Raw genomic sequence first — 23,004 nt, 5'->3', positions numbered from 1 at the left:
TTGGAGCTACATAGGTCTGATCACCATTCATTTGCATTGTAAGGACCAGGGAGTTTACGATTTCTGGGGCCCAAAGCAACCAACCAACTGAAAATTTAGCTTAAAAAATTACATAAAATTGTAAACATACAAGGCATGACAGCCCCTCAGCACACACAAAAAAAACATTGCCTTTTATCAAGCGCTGAAACTTTGCTTGGTGCAGAATAATCTGGAATAATATTAAACATTTTAACAGTTACTTCTTTGCAACCTGAACTTGTTCAAAACATTAAATCTTTGTGACACCTGGGCTAAAAACAATCTAGACACAGCACAACAAATGAAACCGAATGCAGGTGTTTCGACATGCATTTTTTTTCCTCCCAATTTGGAATGTCCAATTCCCAAAGTGCTTTTTAAGTCCTCGTGGATGCGTAGTGATTCGCCCCAATCTGGGTGGCGGAGGACGAATCCCAGCTGCCTCTGCGTCTGAGACGTCAACCCGTGCATCTTATCATGTGGCTTGTTGAGCGCTTTGCCACGGAGACATGGCGTGTGAGGAGGCCTCACGCCATCCACCGCGGCAACCACGCTCAACTCACCATGCGCCCCACCGAGAACAAACCACATTATAGAGACCACGAGGAGGTTACCTTATGTGACTCTACCCTCCCTAGCAACTGGGCCAATTTGGTTGCTTAGGAGACCTGCTGGAGTCACTCAACACGCCCTGGGATTCGAACTAGCGATTTAGCGAACTCCAGGGGTGATAGCCAGTGTCTTTTACCACTGAGCTACCCAGGCCCCTCGACATGCGTTTTTAAAACCTGAAGTTATTTTTTCCTGCGTGAGACACTGAAGAAACTTAGAGACAAGGTGCAGTAGTCAAGGACGTTTGTCCAGCATGTGTTTACAAAGGAAAACAATGGGAAAACAGAGCAGATGCACGCAAAAAACGCGTTCAGTGTGAACGGCCCCTAACTCATGGGCGAAACAAGTTCGGAAGTCCTGTATATGTTTTCATAAATTACAGACCCGCACCCGAAGTCCTACTTGGAAAAACTGACCTGAACCCGGCGGACCTCTAACTTGAACCGCTCTAAGAATGCTGACAACAGCATATTCTCGCGTGTACCCAGAACATCATGTCACCCCTCAAGCGGTTTTTGCGGAGCTTTACTACCGGGCGGGCGGGCCCCCCCCCCGTCATCTGGGGCACCAAGCAATTGTGTGGTTTGCATGGTGGTTAAAACCGCTACTGGTAAGGACCTACAGTGCTGAGATATATTTCTAAAAATCTCTGTTTGTGTTCTGTTGGGTGAGTAAAAGATGAGAGAATTTTCATTTTTGGCTGAACTATCCCTTTAAAGCAAGCATCTCACTGGTGGGTTTAGAACAACTTGGTTTTTGCCAAGTGAGTCACACACCTACCAAATGTTGTGCTTGAAGTCTCGTTCTCTTCAGTCGGAGCAAAGGTCTGTCACACACACACACCAATACGGAATGGTAGAGACAAATCGTTTGGCTCCGTCTGACTTTCTCTCCGCTTCTCTGTCACGTGGAGATCGGCGAAATAACAACAGCAGTACCGTATGAACAAACAATGGTAACAGACTGAATTTGGACGTGATTCATAAAGTAACTTTGCCCTGTGTATGTGTGTGATTGTGTATTTATCCCCTCTGGGTTTACCGCAGAAAGCAGATGTCCATACGCATCTTCAGTGAGAAAATTATTAATGTTCAATAAAAATACTGTTCTGTCTGACTGTTCTGATTTCTGATTTTGTCATTTATCATAAGTTTAGTGTATGAATAATGCGCCGTCACATCCAGTGTACAGATTGCTTGTTGCTGGAATCGTATTGTGTTGTGTCTGGTTAGAACAAGGTGTTGGATCGCACAAACACACTTTTCAGTCCAAACATTTTACAAATAGAAGTGTGTTTAAAATTATCAATCACTAGATATGCTTCTCAAAATTGAGTATTTGGACACTTTCGGGTTGTCAAACATTAGTAGAACATGTTCATAGTTGATGCGATAAACTACACAAGTGTGAGCATACATTCACTAAAAATCATCTTGGGACCAGCTGGTTTAAAGTATGTAACTGCAGAAGTGGCTTAAAAAAGTGGGCACTTAATATTTTGTCATCTATGAAGAGAAATATGTGTCCAAATACTTGTAGGGCCACTGTATGCCAGCACTGTAATTGTCAGAGTGAGAGAGCTGTCAGGAGTTATCGTGTTTTGGAGACTTGCTTCTTGCTGTGCTTAAATAGGCAAAATTTGCCTCACATTTTTCTAATGTGGTTTGCTGGGCAGCATGTGCTTCATAACTGTGCTCAGCTGAGCTTCACACTGGCCTATTCTGTTAAAATATAGTGCCGAGGTGACGCAAACCACCAGACTGGGTGACACAAAATCTCTATGAGAGCCATTATCAATGTCCCCGTGTACAGCAGAAATCTAATACAGCACACATGCTTGACATTGCTACGTTTTGTGTGCTTTCATTCTATTCTGTCCAACCCTACTTTTCGCAGTCTGTCTCGCACTCTTTTTTTTTTTTTTTTATATCTCTGTATGTCTTCACACCTTGATTTCCTCCCCTCGTCTCCATCTTCTGTCTTCCTTTGCGTGCTGGCTGTTGATGGCGCTTTCTCAGCGAGAGGCTGGTTTGTGGGTGAGTAACAGGGCCGGTGACTCTGCACGTAGCAGAGCTCGGATGCCACTCGGCAGTGCCAAATGGGAGGCTTGTTTACTGCAGACCGAGGGGTACTGCAGCCTGGCTTTTTCAGACCACTGCTGTTCCTTAGCAGGACGGAAGGGGGAATGACTATGCAGATGCCCCATCTTGGCAAGCCGTGTTCGTTTCAGTTGCACCAGAAACTCCCCCTGCGGCCGTGGGTGAGGTAAACTGTGGTATTGCAACACAGGAGGGGCGGAGGTGTTTACGAAGTCTTGCATTTCTGGAGGCAAGTTCAACAGTAGCATTTTGTCTGGACTGTATGCAAACCAAAATAAAACCATAAATCATACTAAAAATTAAATCCATAAAATCCGTCGACCACCAGTGAGCCCCCCGTCTGTCACTGTCTGCTGATGATAATCTGTAGGAGCGCAAATTTGAATTGCATTCCCATTCATTGCGTAACATTCTAAACAGTCGAGACAAGTAATCGCCCCCCTTGTCGACTGGCCCATACAAGCCTTTAATGTCATTTTTGTGCCCATGCCCAGACAACCAAACATGTCTGTTTACAAAGAGTGTCATACCAGGTGGTGATAATGATGATTTGAATTGATGTAAAAGGTTTTTTATGGTAATGATAATACATCTGAGCCCTACTTCACAGACTGTTCCTCTTTAATTTTTGCATCTTGTTTTTGCACATTCCACCTTGTACAGGTTGTTATTTAGTTTCATCTTTATTAATGTAACAGGTGCCAGCTTGTTAGAACAGGAAGAAATGTATTTCTCCCGGAGCATGGCAGATATAAACTGAAACACACAATAGGGTACAAGTATTTCATGTCATCTGAACAGGGAATAAATTATACAAGACACACTGGAATGTTTCTTGGCTGCATCTGTCTTCTTTTTCAAAAAGAGAAGACCTAAAGTTAGACATCCTTGAGGTTTCTGCCACTTGATTGAAGGTGATGCCCATGAATAATGCATGGTGGGGGGAACTCTCGTCTGGAGCTTTATATAGAGCCGCCACGCGCCTGTCTGCGCTAGCCTCACAGATCTGAAGATCAACAAATGGGAGCGGAGGAAAACGAGAACATAACAAACTGCGAAGGAATTTTGAAAAAAGAAAGAATTGCTATATTCAGAGATAGAAAGAGGCTGGCGTTTGGATAAAAGGAGAAGAAAAAGAGGATTTGGGAGCTAGCGCTGCCATTTAACCTCACAGTCTGCAAGGCTTAAAGATGTTAACCCGATGCTTTCTTTTTTCTCCTCAATGCGCTCTCTCTCTCTCGCTCTCAATTTTACCAAGAAGCGCAAACCCTTGATTAGACGGCACAGCTATTATTTTAAGTGTCACTGGCTTTCAAATCACCGAGGAAATCACTCAACACAGACCTGATATATTTGCAAACATGAGTGTCCTCAAAAAAGACCCCTCCTTCTGTCTCTATGGATACCCATAAAGGCATAGTTCACCCAAAAGTGAAAATTCTGTATCATTTACTCACCCTTATGTTGTATCAAACCCGTATAACTTCTGTGGAGCACAAAAGATGTTAGACAGAATGTTGACCTCATTTACCATTGAAGACAGAAATGAAGACAGAATTTAAATTTTTGGGGGAACTATCCCTTTCAACGTCACTGTGTCCCTTTTATTGGCAAATGTACTGCTCGTGGTACACCTAGATTGTGTCATTAGGTTAATGAAAGTGAATGAGGCATTTGGCGAGATCCCCTGTCCTCCTATTCTCTGAGCTGCCGCTAAAGGTATGGGTAAAAATTGTGGATTAGACGGAGGGGAATGTGCTTCTTTTTCCCAGGTAGCGCAATTTGGAGCACTGGCTTAAGCTCGCTTCCTGACAGAGCTCTTGTGTGCGGCTAATGCGCCACAGTTCTGCCTGTTGACTCCACAGAAAAGAGGCTTCGAAAGGATAATGAAAGGAGTGCTGTGTCGTTCCCCCTGACAACATAATTGAGCTTTGTTCAATGACCCAGTCTCCCAATACACCTTCACTGTCTTGTTTTTTCATTAGAGTTTGCCATTAGCATGTTGCTAAGCTAACAGTGCTATACTTAAATAAGCATGAAAATGCATAGCTCACTCAAATGTTGGGTAAAACAGTATAATACTTTTTGGTGTTGAATTAATTCTAAATATATTGATAATCATCGGTTCTCTCTTCATCTGCCATCCTGGATGGATTTGTTCCTTCTATATGAAGGATAAATGCGAGACTACCTTATTTGGCCCAAATAAGTTATCTTTGTAGGTAGCCTAATCATACCTACTTTTTGCAACAGCCTTCGCTAGATGCCTTAAAATGCTGCCTATGTTGGCAGCCCAATAGGTTTTGGAACAGAGGTAATATATTGGCTGCTGTTGGGAAACAACCCTTGAAAGGTTTTGATTGCCTGCCATTTTGCTCTCTTTCGCACAATGTGATGTAAAATGACATGTATCCTTATCTATCAAGCTATGTCTATTCTAACTGTTTGTGTGTATAGTGGAAAAAGCCCTTTCTGGGTTGTAATAAAGGCAGCCACCCTCGACTTGATCTCTCTCTCCCTCTGTCTGTGTCTCTCTTTCAGCACTACTCATCTATGCTTAGCACGAGTTTGCAGTATGTGTGAGTGTGGCTGGAATTCATATGAATGTCTCGCCGCAGGGAGAGAGGGCCGAGTCATTGATATGTACAGGGGGACTCCTGATAAACAGCTCACGCCGCTGAGAATTACCCAGGCATTCGATACATTCCAATCATGAAAAAAGGGAATGAAAAAGATCTTGAAACAAAAGATAGACATAAAGACAAGGTTGGTAAATAGTTTCAAAGACCGGCAGTACAATGTAATTTTCTGTCAGTCAAAATAATATAATATATTCAAGCACAATTGTATCTTATAGAGCGTAACCACATTGTGTTTGAGAGAAAGAGATAAAGAGAGAGAGAGGGAGAGAGTAGTGGTACACGGCTCATAAACGCAGTAATGGCTTTTCATGGATGCAGTTGCAAGGGGTTAAGGGTGGGCTTATCTCCAACAGCTGAAATTTGGCTGGTTTTTGTTGTTGCCACTGTCGTTTTGTGTTTTTGTTTTTTCACCATCTGATTTGCCATTGTTTGCTTCATTCATTCTTAATGGGCTGGAAAAGACTGGGGAAAAGACATGCTGGTCGTCTCGGTGAAGATTACTAAAATAAAGCCGAGGTACTGAAAATCGTCACTTTGGAAGTGAGACAAAAACAGATTTGTTATCATATTTATATCAAACATTCTTGTAATCTTATTTGGTGTTCCAATTTTATAATAATATATCACAAACAGTGGGGTTCAAATCTTATTTAAACATGTTTAAACATAGCTAAGATATAAAACAAAGAAAAATGATGTTGTAAAATGAATGAGCAATATTTAATATTCTTGTTGTTATATTGACCATTTTAACTCCTTGAACAAAAAGTTCATATGTCCTTGCCTCCATGGACCCTTTTCACCCTTCTGGGTTTTGTAGCGCGGAAGTAAATGATTGCAGTTAAACCTCAATAGCAGTGAATGGGAGTGAATGGGAGTGAATGGGATACCATGGCAAATAAAATTTTTGTTTACCTATTTGCTTCAACATCAAAAGAACAAACAAACAGCACTATCACATTTCCACAACTTTCCAAATGAAGAAAAAAATAGAGAGTTGTGGATTACGATAGTCAGAAGAGAGAAGATGACAAATGTACAGTCACTCTGTCAGCAGCTGTATTAGAAACCTCATTGCATCTGTGGTAACTCATTTTTTAAAACTAATGCCAGGGTAATATGATGCAGAATGTTATAAATTTAAAGTTTGCTAGATTTGTGCTGCTAAATAAGGCGGAAACACGTCATCGCAGTTTGTGAAAAAGGGTCCATTGAAGATGCTCAGATTATGCTGGGATAACATAGATCGGATAACATGCCTGCTCAAGTGCATGAAGTCATAAAAGCAAAAGGGGGACGTACCAAATACTAAAAAAATGTATCGAATCATGTTCATTTTTCAGTTTAAATTTTCTCTCAAATATTGTAATGACAATAACAATGGTATGAAATAAAATTAGAAAAATGAAACATAGAAGCATTTTTGTATGTCAACTTTTTAACCCCACGTTTTGTTCCACATAATCATTTTCAGTTATTTATCTTTCAGTTGTTGTAAAATTGTTGTAATAAAACACTTTATAGCTGAGGTGAGTCAACTGTCCTTTACCAAAAGGATCTTTTGAGAAGTCAATTAACATTAATCATCATTATGGTAATGGTGTGGCAGCATCATGTCAACACCTCACTGAAATCTCTATTAAGATCAAGTGCAGCAGTGGATTGACAGATTACCCCCCACCCCACTTTCTCTTTCTCTGTTCTGCTCGTAGTTGGCTCCCTTTGACAAATACCTTAATCTGAGTGTGTGCATGGGCCGGCATGCCTTTTAGGGATTGAGTAGGACCCTTCTAAAAGCAGATGAATGAGTGGCATGGTTGGCTGCACGGGCCAGCTTCTCTGTTCCCAGGAACAGCCCTCCACTCTCCCATGATTCGCTCGCATTATCATTTGTTTGGCAGGGGCAGTGGCCTAACGTACGTGGCCTCTCCTGCTGGCCTAAGTGTCGCATGCCCCCTACCATGGTTGTTAAGTGCGCTGTTCTCGAGCCTAGCAGTCCTGCAACCTGTTTCAGAGGGGTGGGCCAAAGAGATGAAAGACCCCAGGATGAAAAGGACATGGTAGAGGACAGTAATGTTACACATGTGTCTCGAAACCCCTGCATTCATTTCCATTATGTTTTGGTCAATCCAGCTGTTTTTGAGCTGATTGACATGACACTAAATCAGCCTTATTATACAGGGCTTCCTCAAGACCGACTAGACATTCAGATGACCCATCGTCTAGTTTATGATGAAAGTATGCAGATTTGTGCAATTAATTGATCGGAATTTGAAGTCATTTGAATGCACGTGTTAAATTCCTTCCATCTCATTTGTCGCAGGTTAATGGCATGTTTCTGACTCGGCTGCTCATTGCGCTGCTCTTTAGACCCTGGAGAGGAATATTATGTTTTTCAGGTTTCCGTCCTGCTGGGGGGCGGCGAGCAGGCCACACTGTGAGGGGAAACTCCTGGCTATGATGTACGACCCGGGGTCCACTCTAGAGTGAGAAAGTTCAGATTTATATGGGCCGGGCTCTAACAGCTCAATAACATGGACCCGTAATCTACTCGGGTTTCAAACATGAAGCTGATTTACAAGCCAGCACGCCACTCCGGCATTGAAATTAGGTGTTCAGCATATGTTTTGTTGACATAAATTAAAAATTTATTGCCGTTGTCAAAACTGACTGTTAGACAAAGTCGCTTATTAACTGAGTAAATGGCTTGAGAGTTTTATGCATGCTTCCGTAATGACTACAGTCAGTCTGTTTCAGGCACTGTGTGTGTGTGTGTGTGTGTGTGTGTGTGTGTGTGTGTGTGTGTGTGTGTGTGTGTGTGTGTGTGTGCCACCCCTCCCCAATTTTTTTTTTTTTTTTTTTTTTTTGCTTTCACACACACACATCTACAGTTTCTGTGGCAAAGCCAGAGCAAAGCTGGTTGCAGTGGCTTCAGGGAAAAAGAACTGCCATAGTTCACTCTCAGGAGGTGTGTGTATGTTGAAGAGAAGGGGTGCTGGGGCTTATATGTCCCATAAAATCTACAGAGGCATTAACTTCTGGTCCAGAAAATAGAAGATGTAGTAATTGCAAGGGCAGGTACCCCAACCACTTCACCTTTACGACAGGACTGCTGCCATGGTCCACACTGGAAGCGGGTTCGAGCACGTCATATCCAGGGTCACCCTCTCTTCCAACCACCTGTAAAAATGAAGAGCAGATAAAAATTACCTCCCACTGCTTTGAAGCAAACTATGGGATTGCACATAAATGTCTTTCTGCTCAACACCAAATGAAGTTTGAGTCTCTTCGCAAGGATTAACCGGACCATAGTCAGGGCAGATTTAATGTGATGTAAATGAAAACAAGATTGTGAGGGATAGAGTTACAGTTTGTTCCCCTTCTGTCACTCACTCGATGTTGTGTCGATGTAGTGACAGTAGGGGTTGATCTTGAGAGCCCGAGACACCTTCAGATCTTTGAGAAAAGGCCAGTGAGAATTGGCGAGTAGAATTTGCATGCCACTCCCCCTGACATACGGGTATAAAAAGGATGCTGGAATGCGGATTCATTCAGATTTTTTCTTCGGAGCCGAGTGGTTGTATTTCAGCAAGCTGAATACTACTACTGATCCATTCACCTCTTCAGAAGCGTGTGCTGTTCCAGCATTCCAGCGGCTTTCTCTCCACTCTGCACTCCACTGCAGACTACGCCCCTGGACGCTTCGACAGCGCTTTAAAAGAGTTGATTTTTTCTAAAGAGTATATTTCCTTTATTAGAGCAGGCACAATGACATTGAACGCCTTTTTAAAGATGCCCTTCCGTCTCTGTGCAGTTCCTGGATGCGGTCGTTACCTCTCCGCCTCTGACGGTCACGATCACTGCCTCACGTGCCTGAGCCAAAATCATGTTGAGGAAGCGTTCGTGGATGGTTCATGTTCTCATTGCGAGAACATGACCATGGCAACATTGTGGTCGCGGCTTTATTTCTTTTGAGGGAAAGCCACTTCAGCTGTCCCCCCCGCTGGTCCTTCTATCTACGGGTATGAGGCCGCCCTGGTTGACACTGAAGGCGATTCGGGGGCTTCAATGGGTACTGTTCCGCTGGGTAAACCCCCACAGACCGCCCACTCCTTGGTACGCTCGTTTGCGCCCGTCCAGTTCTTTGATGAGACAAGCAGCTCGCCTCAGTGCCAGCCTAATGTCTCTTTCGGAGCTTGTGAGCCAGATGAGATGTCGATCACTGCAACGGAGAGCGCCTTGGTGATGTCGGATGCCTAGGACTCGACTGGGCTGCTGCCTTCGGGTGTGGCAGCCCAGTCTGAGGCTGGCGCGGAGCTGACCGCCATGCTTGCCGGGGCCGCCGCTCACGGCCATGCCCCCCTCCAGTCCCCTTCTTCCCGGTAGTGCACGACGAGCTGACGCGATCGTGGAGGGCACCTTTCGCTGCCCGAATCCGATCCTTCAGCTCGTCTGCTCTCACTACCCTCGACGGTGGGGCGGCCAAGGGTTATGCCGCAATACCCCAGGTGGATAAGGTGATCGCGGCACACCTGTGCCTGCCGAGTGCCACCACCTGGCAGAGTCACCCAGCACTCCCTCCCAGAGCCTGTAGGACGACGTCGTCTCTGGCGACTAAAGGCCGCCTCCGCCCTGCACGCCATGGCCCTCTTACAGGTCCATCAGGCCAAGGCTTTGAAAGAGCTGCATGAGGTAGTTCTGATCCTGGTGTGCTAGAAGAGCTGCACTCAGCGACCGGTTTCGCCCTCCGTGCGACTAAGGTCACAGCGCGCACATTCGGGCAGACGATGTCCACGCTTGTGATCCAGGAGCGCCACCTGTGGCTGAACCTGGTCGAGATGAGGGACACGGACAAGGCACGGTTCCTTAACACGCCCATCTCCCAGGTCGGCCTCTTCGGTGACACCGTCGAGGACTTCACCCAGCAGTTCTCGGCGGTAAAGCAACAGACGGAGGCCATTCAGCACATCTTGTCCCGACGTGGCTCAAGAGTGCACACCCCGTCTGTTCGCCGAGGGCATCCCCCTGCGGCAACACAAACTCAACCGGCTCCGCCCCAGCCCGAGCCCAGCCCTCAGCCCCGGCGTAGAGCCCCCCGCAGGAGAGGGACACCCCCCGCTTCTCGGCCGGCCGCAAAGCCCCCCAGGAGGGCTTCCAAGTGCCCCTGAGACGGGACACCCAAGGATCGAGATGTCTGTGGGAACTCCGGAGCTGGTAGCCAGCCCACTCCATCCCCCGGTGGAGGGCCAGGAGGAAAATCTTTTGTTCTCTTTTTCTTTTCTGTCCCGTACGGGCTGCGGTAACCACATTGTCAAAAAAAGAGCAGTTTCCTCTTTCCTCGGGTCGCCTTGTGCCGGGCACGCGGAGCTTAAGTGCTTCGAGGGTCCCCTCAGCGCGGCCGCCTCGGGTCGGAGCACTGCTCCCCGACGCGGCACTCCCTGCTCCCCCCCGCTGCGAGGCCCCACCCCCAGGAACGTCGGATGCGATCCTTCCGTTAGTGCCCCTTGCCCGGAGTTTGGACGCGTGGCTATCGCTTTCCAACCCGTCGCGCTGGCTGGCAAGAACATCCGACTCGGCTATGCGATTCAATTCGCCAGGTGCCCGCCCCGGTTCTGCGGCATTCTCTTCACGTCCCATACTTGATACGTCTCCTTCCCCACCCCCCCACCCCTCAGGGTTTTTGGGAATTACATGACATTTTGGGGCATCTGGGGAGGCTACGTGCAGTCCGAGTGCATCTATTCCTACGTTCACAGTAGCTTGCCTACACCTGCATCGGCAGTCCACGTAACACAGTTCAGCTATTGTGGCATTTCGTATAGGGACCCCTAGTGTCACTGCATCGACACAACGTCGAGTGAGTGACAGAATGGGAACATCTCTGTTACTGTCGTAACCTCCGTTCCCTGATGGAGGGAACGAGACGTTGTGTGAAAAGTTGTAGCAGGCTGCCAGTGGTGTGAATGACTAACTTACATTGTTTTATTATTATTATTATTATTATTATTATTATTATTATTTAAAAAATAATTGAATACTGTATATGTATAATTCCACATCCTGGGAAAATCTGATCTAGAGTAAATCAGCATATCTAATGCAGCCTTCTACAAACTTTATAATATGAAAATAAAATCTATAATATGAAAATAAAATCTTGTTCAAATTTCAGCAGTTTTTTTTTTTTTTCTAAAATAATTGAACACTGTACTCATAATTGAACATGCTGGCTTTAGATGTAGAAAGAATGAGAAAATGCTTTTTTAATAACAGTGTTATGTTAGAATATGCAAGTCAATTGAATGAACGCTTGGACACCGGCGTTTTGGCGCAGTTTGTGGAAATTTTAGATGGCCCCTTACACCGTAGACGAACATCATACCTAAAAAAATTTTCTGCTCGCTGTTTTTGCTCTCTTTGTTATAAAGTGTCCCATTACTGCTTTACTGAGTGACAAACCACTCACAATTATCAGTAATTGAGCATTTGGAATTAATTTTGAAATAATCACACAAGTGGGCAGAGAACCAGTCCTGAAGAAAGGACTAGATATTCTCCACACAGCCAATCAGGTGAGAAGCTGTGGTACCTACCCTTTACGTTTCGACTGAATTGCTGTTGTGTTTTCTAACTTGTTTTGTTTCTTGATTTGGTGTTGTGTTTTCTGATTTGCTCTTGTTTTCGGGTTTGCCATTGTGGGGTTTTTTCTCCCCTTTTTCTCCCCAATTTGGAATGCCCAATTCCCAATGCGCTGTAGGTCCTCGTGGTGGCGTAGTAACTTGCCTCAATCCGGGTGGCGGAGGACAAATCTCAGTTGCCTCCACGTCTGAGACCGTCAGTCCGCGCAACTTATGTGGCTTGTTGAGCGCGTTACCTCAGAGACATAGCGCGTGTGGAGGCTTCACGCTATTCTCCGCGGCATCCATGCACAACTCACCACATGCCCCACTGAGAGCAAACCACATTATAGCTACCACAAGGAGGTTACCCTATATGACTCTACCCTCTCTAGCAACTGGGCCAATTTGGTTGCTTAAGAGACCTGGGTGGAGTCACTCAGCATGCCCTGGATTCGAACTCGCGACTCCAGGTGTGGTAGTCAGTGTCTTTTCTCACTGAGCTACCCAGGCCCCCAGTGCCATTGTGTTTTATGATTTGTTGATGTGTTTCTGAATTGTTATTTTGTCTTTGGATTTGCTGTTGTGTTTTTAGATTTGTTGTTTTGTTTTGCACTTTACTGCCACCGTAGGGTATTGAAAGTAAGCCCTTCCTGCCCCAGGTAGCTAGTTTCTGGCTTCTATCGGTTCTTAAACCTCCCTTCAGGGCTTGGAGGGTGACTCTGACAGTATGAGCTTTCTGTCAGTCTCTAATCAGTGGAAGCGCACTCTCCTCAGACCTCAGGAGATGGACAACGTTTAGGTTGAAGGCACACAAAGGCCTTTGAGTGTTTTCTCTACAGTATCTGTATTGTGCTGCATTAGCCCTGAACCCAAAGGTGCACAGACCTCTGGCTTTTCCCAGCTCCTCCTCCTGCCATGCTTGCTCACTCACCCGCCTGTCTTTTGAAGTGCCCTTTATCCTGGAAGGCATTTACAGGCCTTTTTAATTACTTGCAGCTTGCCAAAGGGCTTTGCTGCTTCATTCTTCTCTTTGTTTGTTGGGTCTCCACAATCCCCATCTAGAAGACAGCCATCAGGATTTTGGATGCATTGCAAGTTTTCTCTCAACCCCCACCCGCCCCAACACCATTTATTTTCTCAAGTCTTTTTCTCTTTTTCTTATCTCCGTGGTTTAACCACACTTCCTTGCTTTATAATTCTCATCACTGTTTCCATGTTCTGCCAACTCTTGCTTATACTAAAGGGAAAAAAGCTTTACAACCCAGCATGTGATGCAGATTCTCACAACATGCAATATTTGCACACTATTTTATGACTGATATGTTGTACGGTACTGTTATTTCAATATTCACCATTTGGCAAAATTCTCCATTTTTAGTTGAAAATGCTACACAGTGCATGATTCATATGCTGTTCGCGATTCTGAATTTGAAAACATTTACGGAGCAGTTTTCAGCATATCAGACTTAAGACAAAGAGCGAATGTTGGTGTATTGTAAATTAATTGAATGAATGTGATTATCTGGCAAGCTTTTGAAGTAGCCTTTTTAGAAAATTATTTTAAATGAAGAGTAATTTCTGGGCACGAATAGCCCCCATACCAAATTTGCAGTCTCTAGGACACACACATTCAAAAGATAATCCACACTTGTGTGCTAACGCCAACCTTGGCATGTTTCTTTGCTGTTCATGAACAATGTCAACTGAGTGGCACAGTGTGTACATTTCTGTAAATGTATATATTGTTGGCCAAACTAGGGCAAGGGATTTAGATTGCAGAATCATAGGGAGGTCGTTATAACAAAATAAATTAAAATCATATATGCACCTTTTGTTGAGCTTCTAGAATTGTGTGTTAGTTCACCCAAAAATCAAAATTTTCTCTTGATTTACTTGCCTTTAAACCATCCCAGATGTGATTGACTCTCGTTCTTTAGCAGAACCGAAATTAAGAAATTAAGTTTGTCCATACAATGCAAGTAAAATGGTGCCATCAGGCTGCTGGTGGTTTGATGGTCCAAAAGGCGTCTTTAGGCAGCATAAAAGTAATCCACACAACTCCAGTCGATCAGTTAATGTCTTCTGAAGCAAATTAATACATTTGTGTAAAAAATAAATCGATAATTAAAACTTTATTAACTTTTAAAAATCGCTTCCAGCAGTCGACACATCACGTTACTGTCTCGTGACGTCGGAAGTATGCGCTTTATAACAAAGGAACGAACGTTGCGCGAGAGTTAGTTAATTTCAAACAGCAATCCAGCGCTGGCCGGAAGCAACAATTTAAAGTAAAAAAAAAAAATAAATAATTATCAGTTTGTTTCTTACACAAATGTATTGAGTTGCTTCAGAAGACATTATTTGATTGACTGAAGTCATGTGGATGACTTTTAATGCTGACCAAATATGCCTTTTGGACCGTCAAACAGCCAGCAGCCTGATGGCACCCGTTTACTTGCATTGTATGGACAAACAGAGCTGAAATCTGCTTTTAAAATTATGCATTTCGGTTCTGCTGAAGAATAAAAGTCATACACATCTGGAATGGCTTAAAGGTAAGTAAATCATGAGAGAATTTTCCTTTTTGGGTGAACTAAGCCTTTAATGACCAAAATGTATTTGAATAAAATCTTGTTTTTACATGTTTAGTGGTGATCACTTTTATTTTATTCCAGAGCTTTGAGGTATATTTTGGGGTGTTGTTTGGGTGTCGTAGAGGAATATAGGTGATACAGTGGGTCTGATCAGAAGGTAAAAGTTATTTCCACATTCTGGTGGTAAGGGGCAGAGGTATTCAAGCCTTATGTTACTTTTTGTAAAATGAATTAAGAAATGGAGAACTGTTAAGTTGTCTTTTTGAACTATACTATTACTATACACTGGCAGCCAAAAGTTTGGAATAATGTACAGATTTTGCTGTTTTGAAGGAAATTGGTACTTTAATTCACCAAAATGGCATTCAACTGATCACAAATTATAGTCAGGACATTACTGATGTAAAAAACAGCACCATCACTATTTGAAAAAAGTCATTTTCAATCAAATCTAGACAGGCCCCATTTCCAGCAGCCATCACTCCAACACCTTATTCTTGAGTAATCATGCTAAATTGCTAATTTGGTACAAGAAAATCACTTGCTATTATATCAAACACAGTTGAAAGCTATTTGGTTCATTAAATGAAGCTTAACATTGTCTTTGTGTTTGTTTTTTAGTTGCCACAGTATGCAATAGACATACATTTTGTCGAGAAAACGACGTGCCTCAAAAACACATGAATATAAAATTTTTTTAAAAAGGATCATAACATTTAATATGTTGCCTTGGGGACACAATTTAAGATATTAAGTAACCCTTCACAATTTTACATTAGCTGTATCTTGACATTATTCTAAAAAAATTTGAAGCGATTTGGGTAAATGTAAGAAGACTATTTCAAAGCATGATGTAAGGGACACACTTCCTGCTGCCAGGTGGTGGTGCTATGACCATGAACCACAATAGCCACATCCATCTGATCAGCCCCCATTACCATACTTACAGCTAAATTTTGATCTAAATCACAGAATGCACGCAGAAGATAGGTGACACTTCCTGTTTCCCATTTTTTGCCAATTATTTATTGCCTAGCCATGGCAGCACCGTTCAGTATATCAAAAATCCGTTCACAGTTTAGCATCTTTAATGTCTTGGCATAATGTTGCCTAAATTTGGTGATTGTCACATGAATCCCCTAGGAAAAGTATTTAAAAGTTCAGAGCCTGAAATTTAAAAAAAATCCAAAATGGCTATTCCTGTTGGGCGAGCTAATGACCGTAATTATGAACGTTGTCTGTCTTGATGAGAACTATATATGTACCAATTTTGGTAACTGTAGATGAAAAAGAGTGTGCTACAGTGTCTCCATACACTCCCATATTCAAGGGGGTGCAACAATAAAAAAATCGCTAAAAAAAAATTCAGACAATATATCTTGAATTATGTTTTATATTTGCTACCCATTTCTCATCAGAATTGTGTTTTTTACCTTGTTTTAAGCAAAAATTCAGCTACATTTGGTTAAGTTTATCCAGTTTAAAAATGCTTCAAGAAAGTTTATCTTGTTTTTAGGATATGTAGATATTTTTACTAGAAAACAAGACAAGAATACTGATAAAGGAAAGGATTCTTTTTTTGCAGTGCACAGATCTTTCTTTCCCTGTATTTAATGTGACAGCATTTTGATTGGTTGATCTTTCATATCTTTCTATCAAAGCTCAGAGATTTTCAAATTTGGAGAACAAATGTTTCACTTTATGCCTCATGAAAAGTTGACCTCTTGTTTGAAATGGAGCCTGGAGCCAAATGCAGCCTGCTTTGCTGTAGCATTACATTCACTCTTATCTGGGAGCTCATGGCCATCTATATGTTCCTGTTTAGATAAAGGGCTCCTTCATCCCCACACAGGGATCTAAATCAATGAACAATAGAACTTTGAAACCTCATGTGCCATTGAGAACTTTTGCTTTTAAGGCATTTCACAGCTTCCCTTTCCGAAAAAGGAGTCTAGTAAAAATCTACTCTTGATCATCTAATTTGGAAATCATCAGCTAAAGGGTTGATTACTGGTAAATGTGCAAGTTCGGCATCAAGTGATTGCAAACAATGGTTTATTTCTCTATCAATGTTTTTTACTCTCTCTCTCTCTCAGCAGTTCTCACTCTAATTTTTCCCCAGAACAAGAGATCCAGTTTAAAGGAATAGTTCACCCAAAAATGATTTCTATTATTATTTATTCACCTTCATGTTTTCCGAACCCTTATTCTTTTTTCTTTTCTTTTTTTCAGGTGGAAATGTTTCGAAATTTAAGTATCGTGAAACCATATTGGTGCACCAATCAGAAAATTTGAGGCCGATATGATCACTGTTTTTTTTTAACAACACAGATCTGTCGATACCCATCCGATCACCGATTTTTCTTTTTAAAGTACCCCTTTGCTACACTTTAACAAGTTATATGCTGCAGTTATATGTTAATGCCCCACACTGTATACAATGCACATGAATTGGGAAATGCTAACATTTATTTGAATAGAAAACAGTTATGATAGTTCTGTTGTCACTATCAAATATAATTGTGACATACTGGCAACCATTAAACACCTTGAGAGAGTCACATACAGCAGAGATATGTTCAAAAATAAGATAAATCAATTACAAGCTCCAAAACCGCTTTAGTGAGAATCATTAATATCTTTGACTTGTTTACAGTCTTTGCCGTTTGGTTGTAACACTAATCAGTAATTATAAAGCAACTGCGTGAAAACGCAGTGCTGTTATTGAATGTTCAACTGTTATTAGTTGTATTGCGACAAACATATTTTTGATTTAAATCAGGGTTCTCACAAAATAGCGCTTGGATGAGTGACTGAGAGACTAAGAGCACCTGTAGTAGAAAGCGCACATGTTGGAAAGTGAAACTGATAGTGTGCATGATCACTCAAACTGTCTCAATCACTCCACACACCATCTAACTGTCGTGACTCATGCAACATCACCTATAATTTATTTGTTGTTTAATTCATTTTTACATCCGTTTGAAGTATCTTTGTCTTCTCCATGTCTGTACAGTGTACACAACTGTACAGTGAGTCAGAATTACTGCCGTAATGACTCATCAAAATGGGCACCTTAAAATTCATACATGCGGTTCATACACATTTTTAAAACAAACCGGCATATTCATCTAAATTATTGCATGTCTGACATTGTAAACTCGTGAATGCTTAATTATTTGCAACTTCTCACCTTCCAGTGGCTGCAGTGTCATGCTTCGAGAGCTGAGCAAGCACTCATTCATTAGAGTGGCAGTGTGTGATTTTTGTGCATGCTGCAATTTAAAAAAACAAAACAAGAACGATCGCCCAATCATAGATTTAAGATGAAGATTGGCTGCACCCCATTACACAACTCTTGATCATAGTGACCAGGGTATGTCAAGCTCAAAAAACAGAAAACAAAAAGCACCGTAAGTATCATAAAAATAATCCATACACTTGCACTATATTCCAAGTGTTTTGAAGCCATACAATAGCTTTGTGTGAGAAACCAAAATTCAAGGAGGGAAAAAATTTTATCACTCATACTAGCCTTTCATACAGGTTGTCTTTTTGGATTTTGACAGCCCCTGATCCCTTTAAACTGTTGTTTTCTGCCAAAAGCTGCATAAATATTCATCAGAAACTTCTACTTTTGTGTAATCTGGGAAAAAATAGGAGCATATGGTGTTGCAACACAGTCAGGGTGTAAGAATTGTCATTTTTGGATAAATTATTTCTTTAAAAACCCTCTGTCTTGTTATCTAGTGTAGGTGGAGTGATAAACTCATGGTGGGAAGGAAAATTATGCCGTTTTGTCCTTGCCATTTAGCATGCTAATCAAATCTCATAGTACAGCCAGGCGCTTTGAACACCCAGTTTTTGTGTGATTGACATAAATGGTGTTGTCTAATGTTATTTTGTCCTGTTTCTCCCTACAGGAAACTGCACAGCGGAATGAAGACCTATGGGTGCGAGCTTTGTGGCAAACGCTTCCTAGATAGTCTACGCCTGAGGATGCACTTGCTGTCTCATTCAGGTAACACACACTAGCATCTACACTGGGCTGTCTACACATCGGCACATTCACAGCTATGTATAGCTCCACCTGACTGAAAATAGAAGTTAAGACTCCAACAGCGATTTATGTTTTCTGTGGATGATCCAGAGGTAAATAGTGCAGGCCAAAGCAGTGTTGACTGGCAGGAAATTGGTTTTGCTGATCATATCTTGCCTCGTTTAGGGCATTACCATGAGGTGTTATGGCTAATGCATTCATTCATGAATCGGCCTTCTGTTAAACATTGAAAGTGTGTAAGTAGGTCTGTGTTTCTAGTTCTTTACTAGCCTAACAGCCATGTAATTCAACATACACATAGGCTATTGATTCATTCATTTCAGTCAGTGGTTCTTAACTGGTGGGTCACGACCCAAAAAAGGGTTGCAGGTCTTTTCTGATAGGGTTGCAGACAGCAGGAAAAAACATAAATGCAAACCAAAAAATACAACTAACCATATAATTGTGTATAGTTAGGATGGAAAAATATATTGTCTTATCAACTTTTAAAATGGAGAAATAACCATTTCCTGTGTCTTTTGTTGTTAAAGGAATAGTTCACCCAAAAATTTAAATTCTCTCATCTACTCACCCTCATGCCTTCCCAGATGTGTATGACTTTTCTTCTTTTGCAAAACACAAATGAAGATGTTTAGAAGAATATCACCACTCTGTTGGTCCTCACAAAAAAAGTAAATGGTGACCCGAATTCAGAAGGTCCAAAAAGGACACAGAGGCATAAAAGTAATCCATAAGACTCCAGTGTTTAAATCCATATCTTCTTAAGCCATATGGTAGGTGTGGGTGAGACACTTTCACTACATTCTGGTGTGGAAGTGACTTTCACATTCAGCCACCTACTGGTCAGGGCTGATCAAAGTTGGAGATTTGATAGTAAAAAAAAAAAAGGACTTGCATATTGGTCTGTTTCTCACCCACACCTATCATATTGCTTCAGTAGACATTGATTTAACCACTGGAGTCTTATGGATTACTTTTATGCCTCTGTGTCCTTTTTGGACCTTCAGAATTCTGACCACCATTCACTTTCACATTGTGAGGACCTACAGAGCTGAAACATTCTTCTAAAAATCTTCATTTGTGTTCTGCTGAAGGAAGAAAGAAAGTCACACATCTGGGATGTCATGAGGGTGAGTAAATGGTGAGAGAATTTTCATTTTTGGGTGAACTATCCCTTTAACATTAATGACTGTGCATTAAATTTCTGTCTGCAGTATTTTGGTGCAAATTCACCTGTCACTTCGTAGAAGATGCCAAGGTGGACAGGTTGCATGACATGCTCTCAGTTCATTTTTAAATGCTGAACAATTTTAGTACTGTGTTGGGTCGCCACTGATGATCAATGTGAAATCTTGGTCCTGAAGCAAAACCAGATGAAAACTGCTCATTTAAATCACGAAAGTTGTATATGTGCACTTTTTTCTGGAGAGGTTAGTCTTTTCTTTAATACAGAAGTGCTATTTTGTGCTCTGCAGTGACTCTGGTTTATATAGAGTCTGTAAAAGCTGTGGGACTCTGGGTTTCCCAAAAACCAGCCCAGTTCAACAGGAATCTCCCCTCACCTTCCTGTCTGACTGCCAAATCACACACCACAGAAATCAAAGTGCTTACACACTCCACAGCAGACACACACAATGGTCAGTATTTTTAGATTTTTCGCCCTCCTGTTGAGCACACTCTGGTTTATGATGATTAAGAGTACTTTACTGAGGTAACTGATTCCACAGTAATTAGGGATTTAGATTAGATTACTTACAAAACATCACCAAACCTGGGAATGAGGTACTTTTTGCCTCACAAGGTGGATTATTTTTATGTAAATATCTTCATATAGTGAGATGAGATTGACATTTTTCAGGGACGTTTAAAAGCATGTCGAGTGGAGAGATGAGTGACCTCTCATGCTGGGCTGTGCAATTCAATTTATGCACTACTCAGCATGGCAGATGCTGCTCTAAGGAAATATCAAATGTTTATTTTAGAGGCTGTTCAATTCCCAAGATAATAACAATAACAGAAAATGTGGAGATATTGGAGTGGCTGCATGTTCATAATGGCGGCCCATGGAGGATGTGCCTCATTGTGACATTTATAAGAGCCTTTCTGTGATGAAACAGAGGGGCCTGAACTTTGATGAATAACTCTGTTTGGTATTCCGCAGTGACCAACAGCAGACTCCTGTACTCGTACAAAAGGATATTCCATGTCTTTATAGTAATTCAGAAATCTTTATGGGAGGGTGGCTTGTGCAGTTTGGATAATATGACTGCGGATAATCCTGAGCTCAGAAATTGGGTTGCATGAGACTATGTGCCACGAGACGCTTTAAAAAAACCTTTGTATAGCAACTGCCTTGCTCAGAGCCTCTCCGAACAGAAGGAATGAGTATCTTTTGATTCGTTGTTAGTGTCTGCAGGCCCTCACACTTCACCCTCTTAGAATTACACAGGAGTTCTCTCTAGTCCGTTCACCACTTGCTTTCGGAACCAAAGTGTTCAACACTTGATCCCTCTAGAGGTTCTTCTTTCTCCTTTTCCTCATACTTTTCCTCTTTTTCTTCTTCCTCATCCTCTTCTTTTTCTTCCTCCTCCGCTTTATCCTCTGCTTCTCCTTTCTCTTCCTTCTCTTTTTCACCTTTCTCTTCTTTTTCTTTCTTCTTCATCTTGTGGTTCTGTCAAACCACTCTCAGACCCCTGAAGCGAATCAGGTGTGAAAATGCCCTTTAAGAGTGAGACATTTAGTGACAGGATCTGCTCAAGAGGTGGCCAAGCTTGGGCCATGTCTATTTAGCACTTGGCCACCATCACTTCCTGTTGTCCTCCTCTTTTACATTACTCCAGTAAGGTTGAGCCAAAACAGAGAAATCGCAGTGCTATTAATGTGACAGTCATAATTCCAAAGAACCAGCCCCAGACAGCCTCCCTTAACAGCCAGAATAAGCATGCATCGCAAGGCTGCTTATTTTTAGCGCATCAAAACAGAGCACTGAAAAACCCCAGAACAAACAGTTTTAACGTTCGTATGCTCAGTGCTTGACGCATAGTGCTAACCTGGTTTTTGTTTGTAGCAGTGTGACTCTAGAGAGCTTCACTCTTGTGTAACGCTCAAGCTTTTCAGTGGAAATGCTTTTATAGACACAGACAGTGGCAGAGAGGCAGAGACACAGCGTGGCTCTTTGATTTGTTTTCTTTTGCTTTGTTCTTTCAGTGCAAACTTTCTGTTTTTATTCTTCCTGTTCTGAGCGGTTTGATTTTTATCAGCGCTCACAACGGCGACACCAAGCAAGTGGCTTTGCCCTCAACCACCTCCTCCGCTCCCTCGTTTTAAGGAAAAGGTGGTAAGAAATGTTATTAGATATGCTGTGTGTATTGTGATGGACCATTGCTCTCGTCCACCCCCCTCCCTTGCTCACTCCTCTCGGCTGGTGCACGCCGTCTCTGTTTGTTTTATTGTGGACTTGGCAGGGCGCCAGACTGGGCTGCCTGCCACAGCCCAGGGTACAGTATGTACAGTTAATCTTGTGCCAGTTTTTTTCCCTCCTCCTTTTTTAAATTATTGTCTGACAACTGTGGTTGTGGCTGCAGTTTTTCAGGGGCTTGCGAGGCCTAGAGGTGGAGTTTGTTGTCGTCTGGCGCTGTGAGCAGATTTGGGTGGAAGTGGACTGTGGAAAGAAGCCGATAATGCAATAGCGCGTGCGTGTGTTTTTCCTCAGGTTAAGGTCAACATGGTCTGAAAGCTGTTGGGTAGCCAGGCAAAAAAAAAAAAAAGAAGAAGAAAAAAAGTGACTCACCCTTATGGAGCACAGCTTGGCTATTAGTGTTATGTGAGCTTCCCTTGTGACTTCAAAGAGTGCGGAACGTGGTCTGGGTATGCTAGCCAAAGGACATATTTTGATCCATTTTTGAAATGCGAGGCAAAGCTTTACGGTGGGATTACAGATCAACATAGGCTGATATATCATCTGGATTTTTAACTTTTAAATGTTTTATTCTATAGCTATACTGTAACTGTCTGTAGCTGTTGCATGCACTCTGCCTGTAGTCTCACACTTAACTTGCCACTAAGTGTCTCAAACAGAATTGTATATTTCAAAGATTTGATGGCACTGATGGCAAATTCAGTGATTATTTCATCCTCAAAGACACAAATTGTAATAACTCATTGTTTGTACCTTGTAAACACAACTTTTTGGACTAATAAACAACTCTTACTCCTGGAAGTTGCATCAAGTCAGCCAATCAGATTGCAAGATAAAAAAAAGTTCTTTCCAGTTTTGTGTGCAGTATGCATCAAATGGTCAGGTGGGCGTGCCATCTGAGGCTATCCTCAACTCTCCAGACAAACAAAGGTCAACAA

General features: G+C 42.3%; 1 protein-coding gene across 1 annotated transcript in view; it reads left to right on the top strand.

Annotated features, from left to right (window-relative positions):
• The window catches only part of LOC127431368 (zinc finger and BTB domain-containing protein 16-A-like), a 140,382-nt gene that overhangs the window by 41,657 nt on the left and 75,721 nt on the right, over positions 1-23,004 (top strand). Inside the window, exon 3 of the mRNA XM_051681794.1 lies at positions 18,512-18,609. Coding sequence (XP_051537754.1) covers positions 18,512-18,609 — 98 coding nt within the window. The remainder of the gene's footprint in view (positions 1-18,511; positions 18,610-23,004) is intronic.

Source organism: Myxocyprinus asiaticus, chromosome 40, assembly GCF_019703515.2.
Source record: "Myxocyprinus asiaticus isolate MX2 ecotype Aquarium Trade chromosome 40, UBuf_Myxa_2, whole genome shotgun sequence".
Taxonomy (NCBI): Eukaryota; Metazoa; Chordata; class Actinopteri; order Cypriniformes; family Catostomidae; genus Myxocyprinus; species Myxocyprinus asiaticus.
The sequence above is the reverse complement of the archived record's forward strand: the minus strand, read 5'-3'. Positions and strand labels throughout refer to the sequence as shown.